At 35.8% G+C, this 17472-nt stretch overlaps 3 protein-coding genes across 4 annotated transcripts; 1 reads left to right on the forward strand and 2 right to left on the reverse strand.

Moving 5' to 3' along the window:
• Positions 1-9649: 9649 nt before the first annotated feature.
• On the forward strand, positions 9650-12537 carry LOC110711942 (protein NRT1/ PTR FAMILY 6.1-like). Its single transcript, XM_021890383.1, has 4 exons — positions 9650-10099; positions 10199-10416; positions 10535-11115; positions 11468-12537. Exons 1-4 carry the CDS (start codon positions 9865-9867, stop codon positions 12300-12302), a joined length of 1869 nt encoding a protein of 622 aa, XP_021746075.1. The 5' UTR covers positions 9650-9864; the 3' UTR covers positions 12303-12537.
• A 127-nt stretch (positions 12538-12664) lies between these two features.
• On the reverse strand, positions 12665-15871 carry LOC110711966 (uncharacterized protein At4g14100-like). Its single transcript, XM_021890411.1, has 2 exons — positions 13395-15871; positions 12665-13284 (listed from the first exon to the last, which is right to left on the reverse strand). Exons 1-2 carry the CDS (start codon positions 13885-13887, stop codon positions 13124-13126), a joined length of 654 nt encoding a protein of 217 aa, XP_021746103.1. The 5' UTR covers positions 13888-15871; the 3' UTR covers positions 12665-13123.
• A 101-nt stretch (positions 15872-15972) lies between these two features.
• On the reverse strand, positions 15973-17048 carry LOC110711951 (uncharacterized protein At4g14100-like). 2 transcript variants are annotated; one of them, XM_021890400.1, is made up of 3 exons: positions 16636-17048; positions 16387-16554; positions 15973-16276 (listed from the first exon to the last, which is right to left on the reverse strand). In XM_021890400.1, exons 1-3 carry the CDS (start codon positions 16886-16888, stop codon positions 16107-16109), a joined length of 591 nt encoding a protein of 196 aa, XP_021746092.1. In that variant the 5' UTR covers positions 16889-17048; the 3' UTR covers positions 15973-16106. The 2 variants fall into 2 exon arrangements, with proteins under 2 accessions (XP_021746092.1, XP_021746084.1); XM_021890392.1 differs by having other exon boundaries at positions 16387-17044.
• Between the last annotated feature and the right edge of the window lie 424 nt (positions 17049-17472).

Here is a 17472-nt window from a genome sequence, read left to right on the forward strand (position 1 = left end):
ACATACTCACCAATCTCAAAAGGGTGTTGGTTTCTCAATGACAACATATTAGCCCTTCTTTCCTTTTTGTTAAGTTTAGGCATAATCAACAACTCTCTAGCAGGAGCTTGAATAGGTGGCGCCTTAGGGGGTAAAGGATGTAATTGGACTCTCTTATCCCCAACCTTCACTGAATAAACATTTGTAACACCATTAAATAACACCCCTCGATCATATTGCCAAGGACGACCCAAGAGTATAGAACAAGCAGTCATAGGTAAAATATCACACCATACACTATCAGAATATGAACCCATGGAAAAGTTCACCAAAGCTTGCCTTTTAACTTGTAGTCCATCTCCATCATGTAACCAATTAAGCTTGTAAGGAGTAGGATGGTCCCTAGTAGAAAGATTCATAGTGTCAACCAACTTAGTAGATGCAACATTGGTGCACGATCCCGTATCTATAATCAACGAGCAACTCCTATCACCCACTTTGCATATAGTATGGAACAAATTTTCCCTTTGCTCATGTGTAGTAGGAGGAACAAAATTAGCATGCAAAACTCTCCTTAAGATACCGATATGGTGATGTTCAGGTTCAGGAGTAATCTTTTCTTGACCCTCAAACTCTTCAAAATCAAACTCTTCCTCTGTATTGAGCAAACATGTACTCTCCTTCTCTTTCTCTTCTTGGTCAAGATAAGCCAACAACATTCTATGTTCCTTCTTGGATACCGTCACTTTGTTACCACAATCTCTAGCAATGTGTCCCATGCCTTGACACTTGAAACAAACTTTTTTCGCCAATGCAGCTTGTTCGGGAGTAACAACAATCATCTTCCCTTCATTGTTTGAATTGTTAGAGTTGATATTCGAACCCTCACCATTAAAGAATGACTTCCTCTCCTTGAAATAAGAAATTTTCTTTTCTTTCTCCTGTTTCTCAAATCTCTCTGCCAACCTTAAGACATCATCAAAGAACACATAATTTGATGTTTCCACCTTGTGAGAAATCGAAGGTGTTAACCCTTTTATGTATCGTCCAATCTTCATCTCCTCTTTTTCCTGCAAATCACAAAGCATGCACAATTTCTCAAACTCTTTAGTGTATTCAGCGACACTAAGATTCTTTTGTTCAAGATGATTCAACTTCAAGAATTGATCTTGGACAAATTCCCGTGGTAGGAACCGTTTCCTTAATTGTCTCTTCAACTCGTTCCAAGTATTAATTCGTGGCTCATCTTCTCTCAATCTCTTGGCACGTAAATTCTCAAACCATAGAGAAGCATATCTCGTCAGTTTTAGGTTTGCAACCTTGTAGGCTTTTTGCTCATCAAAACCTTTATAATCAAAGACCTTTTCCATCTGACGAACCCAATCTAAAAAGTCTTCGGCATCCCCATCACCTGTAAATTCCGGAAGTTCCAACAACTTCAAATCTCGATCATTGTCAATTGGAAAATTTCTCATGATTCCCCTAGGTTGTTCGTTGTTGATTATTCTTCCTTCCCCAATCACTTCAGTAGACAAAGTTTCAACCCTTTGATTGGTTTGAGCAATTTCTTGTGTACTCTTCTCAATTTTCTCATTCATTCGTTCAAGACTCGCATTAAAATTTCTCATCATATCAACAAGCATAGTATCCAGATCTTCCTTTGTTAAAGTACTCATGATGTCAAAATAATCACAGTCCTATTCGTGGCCAATTATCTCCAAAAATAATAATCTTGCAGCAAGTCGTACTAAAGGCAATAAAAATATTTTGATAAAGCAAACAAAGCAACTAATTACCAAAATACAATCACCTTAAATTAGTATGCTTTAAAATTCAATTAATACCACCGACTACGATAACTGCAACACAACAATAATGACGGCACAACTTATTCTTCTAACTAAACCAATACTTTGTAATTTGGCAGCAATTCCACTAACTCACCAAGCAAATTAAGAGCACATACCAACAAGTAAACTACTATGTAGAAGTTACGAGTACCTTTTGCACAGATACCAACGAATTCTGCAATTCATCCGCTTGAGTACGAATAAGGATTTTTTTTTTTCTTCTTATCAATCGTGTAAGTCGAGAGAACTTACAAAACCTAGGCTCTTGATACCAATTTGATGTGTATTTTGACGGTTTATATTTGATGGAAGGATTTGAGTGATTTTAATGGTGGAAATTTGAAAGATAGTCTTAGAAGGCAACGACTTCTAAGTTTGATTTTAGGAGTAACGATCCCAAAACCCTAGTTAACAACTAGTTTGAACCTTAACAAAGTTCTCTTCAAGCAAAAGCTCAATAATCTCAAATTATAATTCATAAAACATCCTGTTAAAATAATTGACATACAACTAGTATATATAGGAAAAATAAATCTATCCTACTTGCCCTGCAAGAAAACTAAATAAAAAGCCCTAATAATTAATTAATGAACCAAGAGAGCCCACTAATTAATTAACACAACTTTGGAAGCCCAAGGCCCCATAACTACTACTAAGAAAATAATAAAAACATTATTAAAAACTCACTTGTAAAACCCCTACTTTAAGAGTAAGGTAAAACCAAGAGAGTACCTAAATAAAGCAATAAAAATAGTTATAAGGAAGGGGACTCGATTCACATCATTCCCTCCCTCTTAAAAAAAAACTTGCCCTCAAGTTTCGTTCGGAAGACAAGGTACCAAGTCACTAGCCCTCATAGTAGCGCAAATTCCCGCTCCAAGAAGTACTTGAAAAGTATCATAATTCTCCCTATGCACAATCTTGAAAGGTCCTTCCTCTAATGGTTCATTCTTACCTCTAGAATTATTAAAGATTTTTTGAGCATTTAAAGATAAGAAAACATACTCACCAATCTCAAAAGGGTGTTGGTTTCTCAATGACAACATATTAGCCCTTCTTTCCTTTTTGTTAAGTTTAGGCATAATCAACAACTCTCTAGCAGGAGCTTGAATAGGTGGCGCCTTAGGGGGTAAAGGATGTAATTGGACTCTCTTATCCCCAACCTTCACTGAATAAACATTTGTAACACCATTAAATAACACCCCTCGATCATATTGCCAAGGACGACCCAAGAGTATAGAACAAGCAGTCATAGGTAAAATATCACACCATACACTATCAGAATATGAACCCATGGAAAAGTTCACCAAAGCTTGCCTTTTAACTTGTAGTCCATCTCCATCATGTAACCAATTAAGCTTGTAAGGAGTAGGATGGTCCCTAGTAGAAAGATTCATAGTGTCAACCAACTTAGTAGATGCAACATTGGTGCACGATCCCGTATCTATAATCAACGAGCAACTCCTATCACCCACTTTGCATATAGTATGGAACAAATTTTCCCTTTGCTCATGTGTAGTAGGAGGAACAAAATTAGCATGCAAAACTCTTCTTAAGACACCGATATGGTGATGTTCAGGTTCAGGAGTAATCTTTTCTTGACCCTCAAACTCTTCAAAATCAAACTCTTCCTCTGTATTGAGCAAACATGTACTCTCCTTCTCTTTCTCTTCTTGGTCAAGATAAGCCAACAACATTCTATGTTCCTTCTTGGATACCGTCACTTTGTTACCACAATCTCTAGCAATGTGTCCCATGCCTTGACACTTGAAACAAACTTTTTTCGCCAATGCAGCTTGTTCGGGAGTAACAACAATCATCTTCCCTTCATTGTTTGAATTGTTAGAGTTGATATTCGAACCCTCACCATTAAAGAATGACTTCCTCTCCTTGAAATAAGAAATTTTCTTTTCTTTCTCCTGTTTCTCAAATCTCTCTGCCAACCTTAAGACATCATCAAAGAACACATAATTTGATGTTTCCACCTTGTGAGAAATCGAAGGTGTTAACCCTTTTATGTATCGTCCAATCTTCATCTCCTCTTTTTCCTGCAAATCACAAAGCATGCACAATTTCTCAAACTCTTTAGTGTATTCAGCGACACTAAGATTCTTTTGTTCAAGATGATTCAACTTCAAGAATTGATCTTGGACAAATTCCCGTGGTAGGAACCGTTTCCTTAATTGTCTCTTCAACTCGTTCCAAGTATTAATTCGTGGCTCATCTTCTCTCAATCTCTTGGCACGTAAATTCTCAAACCATAGAGAAGCATATCTCGTCAGTTTTAGGTTTGCAACCTTGTAGGCTTTTTGCTCATCAAAACCTTTATAATCAAAGACCTTTTCCATCTGACGAACCCAATCTAAAAAGTCTTCGGCATCCCCATCACCTGTAAATTCCGGAAGTTCCAACAACTTCAAATCTCGATCATTGTCAATTGGAAAATTTCTCATGATTCCCCTAGGTTGTTCGTTGTTGATTATTCTTCCTTCCCCAATCACTTGAGTAGACAAAGTTTCAACCCTTTGATTGGTTTGAGCAATTTCTTGTGTACTCTTCTCAATTTTCTCATTCATTCGTTCAAGACTCGCATTAAAATTTCTCATCATATCAACAAGCATAGTATCCAGATCTTCCTTTGTTAAAGTACTCATGATGTCAAAATAATCACAGTCCTATTCGTGGCCAATTATCTCCAAAAATAATAATCTTGCAGCAAGTCGTACTAAAGGCAATAAAAATATTTTGATAAAGCAAACAAAGCAACTAATTACCAAAATACAATCACCTTAAATTAGTATGCTTTAAAATTCAATTAATACCACCGACTACGATAACTGCAACACAACAATAATGACGGCACAACTTATTCTTCTAACTAAACCAATACTTTGTAATTTGGCAGCAATTCCACTAACTCACCAAGCAAATTAAGAGCACATACCAACAAGTAAACTACTATGTAGAAGTTACGAGTACCTTTTGCACAGATACCAACGAATTCTGCAATTCATCCGCTTGAGTACGAATAAGGATTTTTTTTTTTCTTCTTATCAATCGTGTAAGTCGAGAGAACTTACAAAACCTAGGCTCTTGATACCAATTTGATGTGTATTTTGACGGTTTATATTTGATGGAAGGATTTGAGTGATTTTAATGGTGGAAATTTGAAAGATAGTCTTAGAAGGCAACGACTTCTAAGTTTGATTTTAGGAGTAACGATCCCAAAACCCTAGTTAACAACTAGTTTGAACCTTAACAAAGTTCTCTTCAAGCAAAAGCTCAATAATCTCAAATTATAATTCATAAAACATCCTGTTAAAATAATTGACATACAACTAGTATATATAGGAAAAATAAATCTATCCTACTTGCCCTGCAAGAAAACTAAATAAAAAGCCCTAATAATTAATTAATGAACCAAGAGAGCCCACTAATTAATTAACACAACTTTGGAAGCCCAAGGCCCCATAACTACTACTAAGAAAATAATAAAAACATTATTAAAAACTCACTTGTAAAACCCCTACTTTAAGAGTAAGGTAAAACCAAGAGAGTACCTAAATAAAGCAATAAAAATAGTTATAAGGAAGGGGACTCGATTCACATCATTCCCTCCCTCTTAAAAAAAAACTTGCCCTCAAGTTTCGTTCGGAAGACAAGGTACCAAGTCACTAGCCCTCATAGTAGCGCAAATTCCCGCTCCAAGAAGTACTTGAAAAGTATCATAATTCTCCCTATGCACAATCTTGAAAGGTCCTTCCTCTAATGGTTCATTCTTACCTCTAGAATTATTAAAGATTTTTTGAGCATTTAAAGATAAGAAAACATACTCACCAATCTCAAAAGGGTGTTGGTTTCTCAATGACAACATATTAGCCCTTCTTTCCTTTTTGTTAAGTTTAGGCATAATCAACAACTCTCTAGCAGGAGCTTGAATAGGTGGCGCCTTAGGGGGTAAAGGATGTAATTGGACTCTCTTATCCCCAACCTTCACTGAATAAACATTTGTAACACCATTAAATAACACCCCTCGATCATATTGCCAAGGACGACCCAAGAGTATAGAACAAGCAGTCATAGGTAAAATATCACACCATACACTATCAGAATATGAACCCATGGAAAAGTTCACCAAAGCTTGCCTTTTAACTTGTAGTCCATCTCCATCATGTAACCAATTAAGCTTGTAAGGAGTAGGATGGTCCCTAGTAGAAAGATTCATAGTGTCAACCAACTTAGTAGATGCAACATTGGTGCACGATCCCGTATCTATAATCAACGAGCAACTCCTATCACCCACTTTGCATATAGTATGGAACAAATTTTCCCTTTGCTCATGTGTAGTAGGAGGAACAAAATTAGCATGCAAAACTCTCCTTAAGATACCGATATGGTGATGTTCAGGTTCAGGAGTAATCTTTTCTTGACCCTCAAACTCTTCAAAATCAAACTCTTCCTCTGTATTGAGCAAACATGTACTCTCCTTCTCTTTCTCTTCTTGGTCAAGATAAGCCAACAACATTCTATGTTCCTTCTTGGATACCGTCACTTTGTTACCACAATCTCTAGCAATGTGTCCCATGCCTTGACACTTGAAACAAACTTTTTTCGCCAATGCAGCTTGTTCGGGAGTAACAACAATCATCTTCCCTTCATTGTTTGAATTGTTAGAGTTGATATTCGAACCCTCACCATTAAAGAATGACTTCCTCTCCTTGAAATAAGAAATTTTCTTTTCTTTCTCCTGTTTCTCAAATCTCTCTGCCAACCTTAAGACATCATCAAAGAACACATAATTTGATGTTTCCACCTTGTGAGAAATCGAAGGTGTTAACCCTTTTATGTATCGTCCAATCTTCATCTCCTCTTTTTCCTGCAAATCACAAAGCATGCACAATTTCTCAAACTCTTTAGTGTATTCAGCGACACTAAGATTCTTTTGTTCAAGATGATTCAACTTCAAGAATTGATCTTGGACAAATTCCCGTGGTAGGAACCGTTTCCTTAATTGTCTCTTCAACTCGTTCCAAGTATTAATTCGTGGCTCATCTTCTCTCAATCTCTTGGCACGTAAATTCTCAAACCATAGAGAAGCATATCTCGTCAGTTTTAGGTTTGCAACCTTGTAGGCTTTTTGCTCATCAAAACCTTTATAATCAAAGACCTTTTCCATCTGACGAACCCAATCTAAAAAGTCTTCGGCATCCCCATCACCTGTAAATTCCGGAAGTTCCAACAACTTCAAATCTCGATCATTGTCAATTGGAAAATTTCTCATGATTCCCCTAGGTTGTTCGTTGTTGATTATTCTTCCTTCCCCAATCACTTGAGTAGACAAAGTTTCAACCCTTTGATTGGTTTGAGCAATTTCTTGTGTACTCTTCTCAATTTTCTCATTCATTCGTTCAAGACTCGCATTAAAATTTCTCATCATATCAACAAGCATAGTATCCAGATCTTCCTTTGTTAAAGTACTCATGATGTCAAAATAATCACAGTCCTATTCGTGGCCAATTATCTCCAAAAATAATAATCTTGCAGCAAGTCGTACTAAAGGCAATAAAAATATTTTGATAAAGCAAACAAAGCAACTAATTACCAAAATACAATCACCTTAAATTAGTATGCTTTAAAATTCAATTAATACCACCGACTACGATAACTGCAACACAACAATAATGACGGCACAACTTATTCTTCTAACTAAACCAATACTTTGTAATTTGGCAGCAATTCCACTAACTCACCAAGCAAATTAAGAGCACATACCAACAAGTAAACTACTATGTAGAAGTTACGAGTACCTTTTGCACAGATACCAACGAATTCTGCAATTCATCCGCTTGAGTACGAATAAGGATTTTTTTTTTTCTTCTTATCAATCGTGTAAGTCGAGAGAACTTACAAAACCTAGGCTCTTGATACCAATTTGATGTGTATTTTGACGGTTTATATTTGATGGAAGGATTTGAGTGATTTTAATGGTGGAAATTTGAAAGATAGTCTTAGAAGGCAACGACTTCTAAGTTTGATTTTAGGAGTAACGATCCCAAAACCCTAGTTAACAACTAGTTTGAACCTTAACAAAGTTCTCTTCAAGCAAAAGCTCAATAATCTCAAATTATAATTCATAAAACATCCTGTTAAAATAATTGACATACAACTAGTATATATAGGAAAAATAAATCTATCCTACTTGCCCTGCAAGAAAACTAAATAAAAAGCCCTAATAATTAATTAATGAACCAAGAGAGCCCACTAATTAATTAACACAACTTTGGAAGCCCAAGGCCCCATAACTACTACTAAGAAAATAATAAAAACATTATTAAAAACTCACTTGTAAAACCCCTACTTTAAGAGTAAGGTAAAACCAAGAGAGTACCTAAATAAAGCAATAAAAATAGTTATAAGGAAGGGGACTCGATTCACATCAGAGCCATGGATACCTTCATACCTTATTGTTATCTTATAGCATGATTCTTGTTACCATTATTCAGTACCACATATTAGGCTATGTTCCCTTCAATGTTTTTTAAAAAAAATCTAAATTTTTATTTTTTTATTTTTTTATTTTTTTATTGAACTTAGTTTTCTTTTGTTTAAATATTTGCTAAAAATTAACTTATTTTGGTTGACGTAAGTTATTTTTGCTAACCTTTTCCTTGATTTTGGCTTTGCCTAGATAGAGTACTCCGTATTTATTAAAAATCAGTTTCAATAAGGAAGATAATTTCTTGATTAGCAAAATGATGAGACATCGTTGGTATGATTTCAAATCCATCGTCCAGTACTCATGGTAATTTTACCAATTTTACCATTCATATGACCATACCCAATCATTATCTACTAAAGTCGTACTCGTATCCGCTTTAATTGGACAGGTGTGAATGTGTGACTTAGAATCTACATAATTGTACAAATCTACCATTTATATTCTTGGAATCTCTTACTACTTTTTCTTTTTGAAAAGGAAAATTTTAACCTGATCGTAGGAAGGGCATTTCAGACATTATACTCTAAAAATATGTAGTATGTAAAAATACGGAGTACGTAGTAACTTTTTATCATGTACTCGTAAAAATAAGGTGAAGTACACATTAATGGGGTGGTGGTCAAAGTTTCCATTAAGTCAAAATGTAGGGCAAACCAGCATTTGTATTTCTACGGAAATATATAATCGCAATATAAATGGCCTTGCAGTTGGATCATAAATGCGAACAACCAACAAATAAGAGATTATTGCAGTGGACAAAATTCTATACTGCAATTCAACAAGTAGCGACTAATAATTATCTGTTGTAATTGTTAGCCGCATTAAGAAGTTAATAGTCACTCCACTTTTTTGTTATTGATTGTTTTATATTAGTATTGACTTTAACGCTATTTACATGTATTACTATGGTCATTTTTATCAACTTCATAATAAAAATGTTATTTGTAAAATATACTTGTAATTGATTTTTTTTTTCCTACTTTACAATAAAAAAAATTATTGAATTTTTATTAGTGTAAATGTTCAAATTTGTACATTAACAAGCACAAAAATCTATAAAACTATTTCTTAAAAAAAATGGAAGAATAGATTGCATTACTACTCTAATAAACAAATGCAACAATGGTATCTTAATAATCTTATGCTTTCTATTTCACAAGTTATCTGGGGATAGAATATCGATCCTTTATTTCTGTACAAAATATAAATACAGTAATTAAAAAAAAAAAAAAAAAAAAAAAAAGCCATTCAGTAATTTAAAATGAAAAATTGAAATGACAAACATAAATGATAAGGATTGTGAAGGGGAGTTAAATACCTGTTCAACCATCAACTAACAGACCTTGCTATCTCAACATTAATGTGATGCATCTTGTATAGCAAAGGCCCATACATACACACTGCAGCCTTCACATCTTTTGTACCACAACCAAGCACAAAATTAACTTTGGCATGATCCTAATTCTATAATCTTAGTGGTGAGAAATCAGTGACTTTTTTTCTGTAGAGTAACAAGTTAGAAGTTTTGGTGCTGAAATGGGTAGTAGAGAAATCAGGTCTCCTGAAGATCAAGTCATTGGAACACCAACTTCTATGCAAAATTTCAAGAGAAAGAAGCTTGGAACCTATTTCATCGAGTCCGACGACAGACGAGGTGCACTTGGTGGAGGTTATACCGTAGGGAGTACTCCTGTTAACCTTCACCGGAAACCCATGTCTGAAGCTGATATTTCTAAGACTGGTGGTTGGGTTGCTGCTTTTTTCATCTTTGGTACTTTTACTCTGCTTTTTTCTTACGATAATTTTTCAGATTTTACTGGTTCAAGTTCACTGAAGGATTGTTTCTTTCATGTTTTTACCGTTCTTGCAGGAAACGAGATGGCTGAGAGAATGGCTTACTTTGGTTTATCAGTGAACATGGTTGCTTTTATGTTCTATGTTATGCATCGGCCCTTCTCGAGTTCTGCCAATGCCGTCAATAATTTCCTGGGAATATCACAAGTGTCGTCTGTACTCGGTGGTTTTCTAGCTGATGCTTATCTTGGTCGATATTGGACTATTGCAATTTTTACAACCATCTATCTTTTGGTAACCACTTTCGTACCTGAATCAGATCATCCCTTCTTTATCTCCTGCAATTTCCAATAGATTCATTATTTTTAGTTAAATTTTTCTCTGATTTTTCTTGTATGCATTGAATTTGAAGGGGTTAACAGGGATAACGTTATGTGCAACTATGAAGTTGTTTCTGCCAAGCCAAGAACAATGTGATCAGATAGCAATCCTTCTAGGAAACTGTGAGCCGGCGAAGCCATGGCAAATGCTATTCCTCAACACGGTTCTCTATATAACAGGGTTCGGAGCAGCAGGCATAAGGCCGTGTGTCTCTTCGTTCGGAGCTGATCAATTTGATGAAAGAAGTAGAGATTACAAAGCTCACCTGGACAAGTTCTTCAACGTATTCTATCTGTCTGTCACCTTCGGGGCTATCATAGCGTTTACTGCAGTCGTCTATATACAAATGCACTATGGATGGGGATCCGCGTTTGGTTCGTTAGCCTTGGGTATGGGCATCTCTAATGCACTATTCTTTATCGGCACTCCTACTTACAGGCATAGGTTGCCCGGGGGCAGCCCTTTGACACGCATCGCACAAGTTCTGGTTGCAGCCTTCAGAAAAAGAAATGCTTCTTTCTCCAGCAGTGAGATGGTTGGCTTGTATGAGCTTCCAGGAAAAAGATCTGCTATCAAAGGCAGTGCAAAAATTGAACACACTGATGACTTCAGGTAAACGACCTCGTTCCCACTTTTATTAACAATCATTCAGTCCCACAAACTAATAATAATAATAATAATAATAATAATAATAATAATAATAATAATAATAATAATAATAATAATAATAATAATAATAATAATAATAATAATAATAATAATAATAATAATAATAATAATAATAATAATAATAATAATAATAATAATAATAATAATAATAATAATAATAATAATAATAATAATAATAATAATAATAATAATAATAATAATAATAATAATAATAATAATAATAATAATAATAATAATAATAATAATAATAATAATAATAATAATAATAATAATAACGAACATACTGCTGCTGTAGATGTCTGGACAAAGCAGCCCTAAAGTTGCCGGAAGATGGCCCAGATCCAAACCCTTGGAAGCTTTGCACAGTAACTCAAGTGGAGGAAGTCAAAATTTTGCTAAAACTCTTGCCAATACCAGCTAGCACCATTATGCTGAGTCTCATCTTAACAGAGTTCTTGACTCTGTCTGTTCAACAAGCATACACTTTGAATACTCACATAGGCCGTCTCAAAGTCCCAGTGACCTGCATGCCTGTGTTTCCTGCCCTAAGCATATTCTTTGTGCTTTCCCTTTATTACTACATATTTGTCCCAATATCAAGGCGCATCACAGGACATCCTCATGGAGCCTCTCAGCTTCAAAGGGTTGGCATTGGCATGGTAATCTCTATCCTCTCAGTCGCATGGGCTGGGGTGTTTGAGAGGTTCAGGAGAAATTATGCAATAAAACATGGGTATGAGTCCAGCTTTCTAAGTCCAATGCCAGATCTGAGTGCTTTTTGGCTGCTAATACAGTACTGCCTCATCGGAATAGCTGAAGTCTTCTGCATTGTGGGATTGCTGGAGTTCTTATACGAGGAGGCTCCTGATGCCATGAGAAGCATTGGATCTGCCTATGCAGCAGTAGCTGGGGGTTTGGGTTGCTTTGCTGCAACCATTTTGAACAATATTGTTAAAGCTGCCACCGCAGATAATGAATCAAAGGGCCATTCTTGGTTATCCCAGAATATCAACACAGGAAGATTTGATTATTTTTACTGGCTTCTTACAGGACTCAGTATTATCAATTTCTGTGGTTTCCTCTATGCTGCCCACAGATACAAATACAGAGCAGTCCACGCGGGACAATAATAGAAGGCAGGAGCATCCGAGTCAACCCCATATTTAAGAATGAATTTATATATTGTGTTCAATCAGGTTGATTTAGGACTGAAATTTTAATTATTTAAGCCCAGTATTTGACTTTTGTTATACTGCATTTCTGTAGCCTTTGAACAAAACATCAAACATTCTTACTCCATAGTAACACCAAATAGAAATGTACAAAGGAAGAATGTATCCGTAGATTACCTGTTATGTTGACAGATATTCCGGTGTGAATTAGTTTCTAAATTTTGCATTTGATGGTAGCAACTGCCAAGACAGGAATTGAAGCAAGTAAAATCTCCAGTTACAAGCCTTTAATTCATCGAGCTCTATTTAGCTACCAGAAGCAGGCCAACCATGAACAAGGAGCAAGACAGGCTATCAGCTTTCACAGAGAGTAACCCAGGACCATATCGTAGCAGCTTACATATTTGATCATTGTTGCTCCAACTCTCCACTTGTATTGATGTATTCGTGTTAGACATGTATATATTGATGCTTGGGTATGATCTTTAAGTAATAGGGAACTAAGGCATAGAGAAGCTTGACGTGACCATATCAGAAAAAATCTAAGAACACTGACTAACTGACATATGATCACTATGGCTATAAATCAAGACCATCAATGCAAGATACATTGATAAGTTAATCTAGTTTATTTAACACCATTGACACATAAAAGCAAAATCCACAAATGAACCCAAGCAAAATCTAAAGGAAAAACACAAGAAACAACAGCAGCTGCATTAAAAAAAAATAAAAAATAAATAAATAAACAATTAAAAAAAATACAGAAACAAAAAGGATCATGTAAAGGCCAATGGCATTGTATTTCTAAGAAACTGCTGTGGGTATCCAGCAATTTGCTGCTGCTTCTCCTCCTTGTTAAAGCAGTAAACCGGGGCCTGCCACCGGGAATCCTCCAGCACAGCACCCTCTTCAAAGGTCATCACATGAGTGGCTATACCTGCCAAATAACAAACCGAAACAATTTCACGGTTTTTCACTTTTCAATAACAAACTAACCAGCACATCACAGAAGATTGAAAGTCTGAAAAACCAAAAAAAGAAATATACCATCATAGAAGAGCCAGTAAACAGGCCTGCGCGTAACAACATCCTCATAGTACCAAATGAAGTCCACTTTCTCCCAAACATTACAAAGAAAGCCATCCATATGTTGCTGACCCAAATAGGTAGCACCTTCAAGCCAATTTGGTCTCAAAATTCCCACTTCAAAAAGCATTGTCCGGCATTCAGAAGTAGCATCAAGTGTATAATAGTAAGAAGTGCCATTATTCCATTCTACATCGTACAAAAGCTTGCCCAATTGTTTTTGAATAAGATTCAAGTTACGACGATTTGGCCAATCATACCATAAATCAGTCACCTGCAAGTGATTCGTCTTTGTGCTGTTCATCACCAACACTGAGTGGAATTGCTCTGGCCATGCCTTTGGTTTTGGGTCTTCGTCTGTAATTCTGTTACTACTCGCATTTGTTAAGATCAAGCAGAGAATCATCATCATACTCATCATCTTCATCTTCTTCTTCAGAATACAATTCATCATTCTTGGCTATGTGTCTCTAATTTTAGAGTATCATCCACAAACAGTTGTGCCTTATCATCACAGCTCTCTCTTTTTTTTAACCACATCATAAACACATTTTTCACTTGTTAATTTCTGGTAATAAAAGACAAAAATGATAGGGCCTACTGCCTAGTCTCTATTTTATACTATTATATATACTCCTTTGTCCCTTAATGTTTTTCTCATTGTCAAATTTCACGGGAATTAAAAAATGGAACGAGAAGTAAAGTACATAATTAATTAAATGATTTAAATGAGAATCAATCAAAGATTGTCACGTAGCATAATTAACCTTAATAACTAACGGAGTTAAAGGCGTTAGTCACTTAGGGTATTTGGTGATATTTTCATGAAACTCATGAGTATATGTTGAATTTGAAAACTTTGATAGGTATATGGTAAATTAAGTGATAACCCAGGGTATTTCGTGAAAAATCCGTAGATGATAAGTTAATATCATATGATTTAAGGTGTTAATTATATTAAAACAAGGGTTTGTTAGTAAATTTACACAAAAAAAATTACTATAAAAGAAAGAGTTTTTTTGTTGCACATAAGACATAACTAGTAATATCCCGTTACGGCAAAAGTTGCACAAAATAAGAAACCAATGTAGTATATAACAATCAACGCACCAAAGTGAAATCATAAAACAACAGGGCACCATAATGCGTGATACAAAGTTGAAAAGGTCATGACACCAAAGTGAAAATATTAAAACCACAAGGCACTAAAGTATAATTATGTCACTACTAACTCAAGTAAGCAAAATGAATAAAAATTGGGATCAGACACAGCCTCACACCCAACTCGCTCTACATTATTCTTCTAAAATTGCTCGCCGGCGGCCGAATCAACCCTTTGGTCGCCGGCAAGCCCTTCAAACGGTGACAAGGAGCTGTATTCTAATCCCTTCCATTGTTTCTGCTAATTATTACAGGTACACCTATTTCTGTCTTTTTCCATGGTCCTGAGAAAAGCAAGTAAAATCTCCAGTTACAAGCCTTTTCATTCTACAGCTCACTGCTCATCTCAATCTTACCCAAGAACTACCTTCAGCCCTTCAGGCGTTGCAACAATAATTTATCCAGCTCTATTGCGGCTACCAGAAGCAGGCCAACCATGAACAAGATGCAAGTCAGACTCTTAGCTTTCACATAGAGTAACCCAGGACCATATCGTAGCAGCTTACATATTTGATCATTGTTGCTCCAACGGTCCAACCCTCACTTGTATTGATGTATTCATGTTAGACATGTATATATTAATGCTTGGGTATGATCTTATAAGTAATAGAGAAGCATAGAGAAGCTTGGCGTGACCATATCAGATTATCAGATACTTTTAAAGAGTCTACCCCTACAACTAATCCAAGAACAAAGACTGACTCACAGATAATCATCACTCTGGTTAATTTTCCAGCAGGATTGCAGCAATTACTACTCCCAAGCTGAAGCCTTTGCTACAGACACCATATGGACCGATTGAAAAAATGATACCGTAGTATGATCTTGTAAATACTAGGGAAACATAGTTAAAGCTTTACTTGTCCATATTGGATACTATTAAGTTCCAAAACTTCTAAAGAGTCCTAGGAAGATTGACTGTGACATACCTATGTAAATGGGAATTTCCCTGCCCTACAAGCAAAATCCATCTAGAAACAGCCACACTTCTTATAGTGTTATACAGTGTTTGAGTCCAGCCAGGTTCAAGCCAAATACCTAACTGAATGCCCTGCCTACAACTGATATGACTCTGGAATCTCAAACCCTCTCTTAATACAATTGACATCATTTTCTCAGAGGGAGGTCAATTTCAAAGATTCCCCTAGGCTCTTTGCCAAAGCGTTCAAGTCTAAAAGATGTCAACATGAACATATCAGGTTATAGTCTAGGGGATCTTTCCCATTCATCCAATTACAAAAGCTCGAAAGGCATCCAGCAAACATCTGAAAGGAGATCATAACAGTTACTAGCCACCCTCGTCTAATTGTTAGTGAGCAGACATGCTGACGATGCTGTGTGACTTTCTGATAAATCAAGATCATCAATGCAAGATACATTGATAAGTTAATCTAATTTATTCAACACCATTGACACAGAAAGCAAAGTCCACACAAATAAACCTATACCGAAAACTAAAGAAAAACCACAAGAAACAGCAGCAGCATAAAAAAAACAGAAACACAAAAGAAATCATGTAAAGACCAGTGGCATTATATCTCTAAGAAACTGATGTGGGTATCCATCAATTTGCTGCTGCTCCTCCTTCTCCTCCTTCTTGTTAAAGCAGTAAACCGGGGCCTGCCACTGCGAATCCTCCAGGACAGCACCCTCTTCAAAGGTTATCACATGAACAGCTCTACCTGCCAAATAACAAACCAAATCGATTTCGGGGTTTTTTCACTATTCAATAACAAACAATCAAGCACATCACAGAAGAAAGAAAATCCGCAAAGCCCAAAAAGAAATATACCAGTATAGAAGAGCCAGTAAACAGGCCTGCGCGTTACAACATCCTCATAGTACCAAAGAAAATCCACTTTCTGCCAAACATTGCAAAGAAACCCATCCATATGTTGCTGACCCAGATAAGTAGCGCCTTCAAGCCAATTGGGTCTCAAAATTCCCACATCGAAAAGAACTGTCCGGCATTCAGAAGTAGCATCAAGTGTATAATAGTAAGAAGTGCCATTATTCCACTCTACATCGTAGAGTAACTTACCCAATTGTTTTTGAATGAGATTCAAGTTACGACCATTTGGCCAATCATACCATAAATCAGTCACCTGCAATTCATTTTTCTTTGTGTTGTTTATCACCAAGACTGAGTGGAATTGCTCCGGCCATGGCTTCGGTTTCGGGTCTTCGTCTTTTTTCTCTGTAATTCTGTTACTGCTCGCATTTGTTAGCACCAAGCAGAAAATCATCATAATAATCGTCGTCTTCATCTTCTCTTTCAGAATACAATCCATCATTCTGGGCTATTCTATGGACTTTTCTATCTTTATTTTGAGAGTATTATCCACAATCAACTGCGTCTTATCATCCCAGCTTTCTTTCCAATTAATTGGCATAAACCCACTTTTTACTTTGTTAATTTTCAGTTAATAAAAGACAAAAGTGATCGGGCAAAATCCCTATTACAATTTACAAGTATATTGCATCTGTTCCATAACAAATTAACAATAGTTTCACAGTTAATTTTTCATTTATTACGGACTTTAGCGGTTTTGTGGAAAACACTTTCTTTTTCTTTTTCGAGAGTGGAAAACACTACTTCAAGTAGTGGTTATGGGATAAACTTTTATTTCAAGTAGCGGTTTTAAGGCAAAACCAATACTTAAAATAACGGTTTTGTCCAATTTTGAACGTAATCAAATAAGACTACAAAGATAAAAAAAATTTCGTTTTTAAAATGAGTATTAATATAACTGAGTATATTTCTAGGCACCACCAAAGTGAAATTGTCAAATTACAAGACACTATAGTGAAACAAAGTTTAAAAGGTCACAGCACCAAAGAGGAATTATTAGAACCACATCACTAAAGTGTAAATGTA

Source organism: Chenopodium quinoa, unplaced genomic scaffold (assembly GCF_001683475.1).
Source record: "Chenopodium quinoa cultivar QQ74 unplaced genomic scaffold, ASM168347v1, whole genome shotgun sequence".
Taxonomy (NCBI): Eukaryota; Viridiplantae; Streptophyta; class Magnoliopsida; order Caryophyllales; family Amaranthaceae; genus Chenopodium; species Chenopodium quinoa.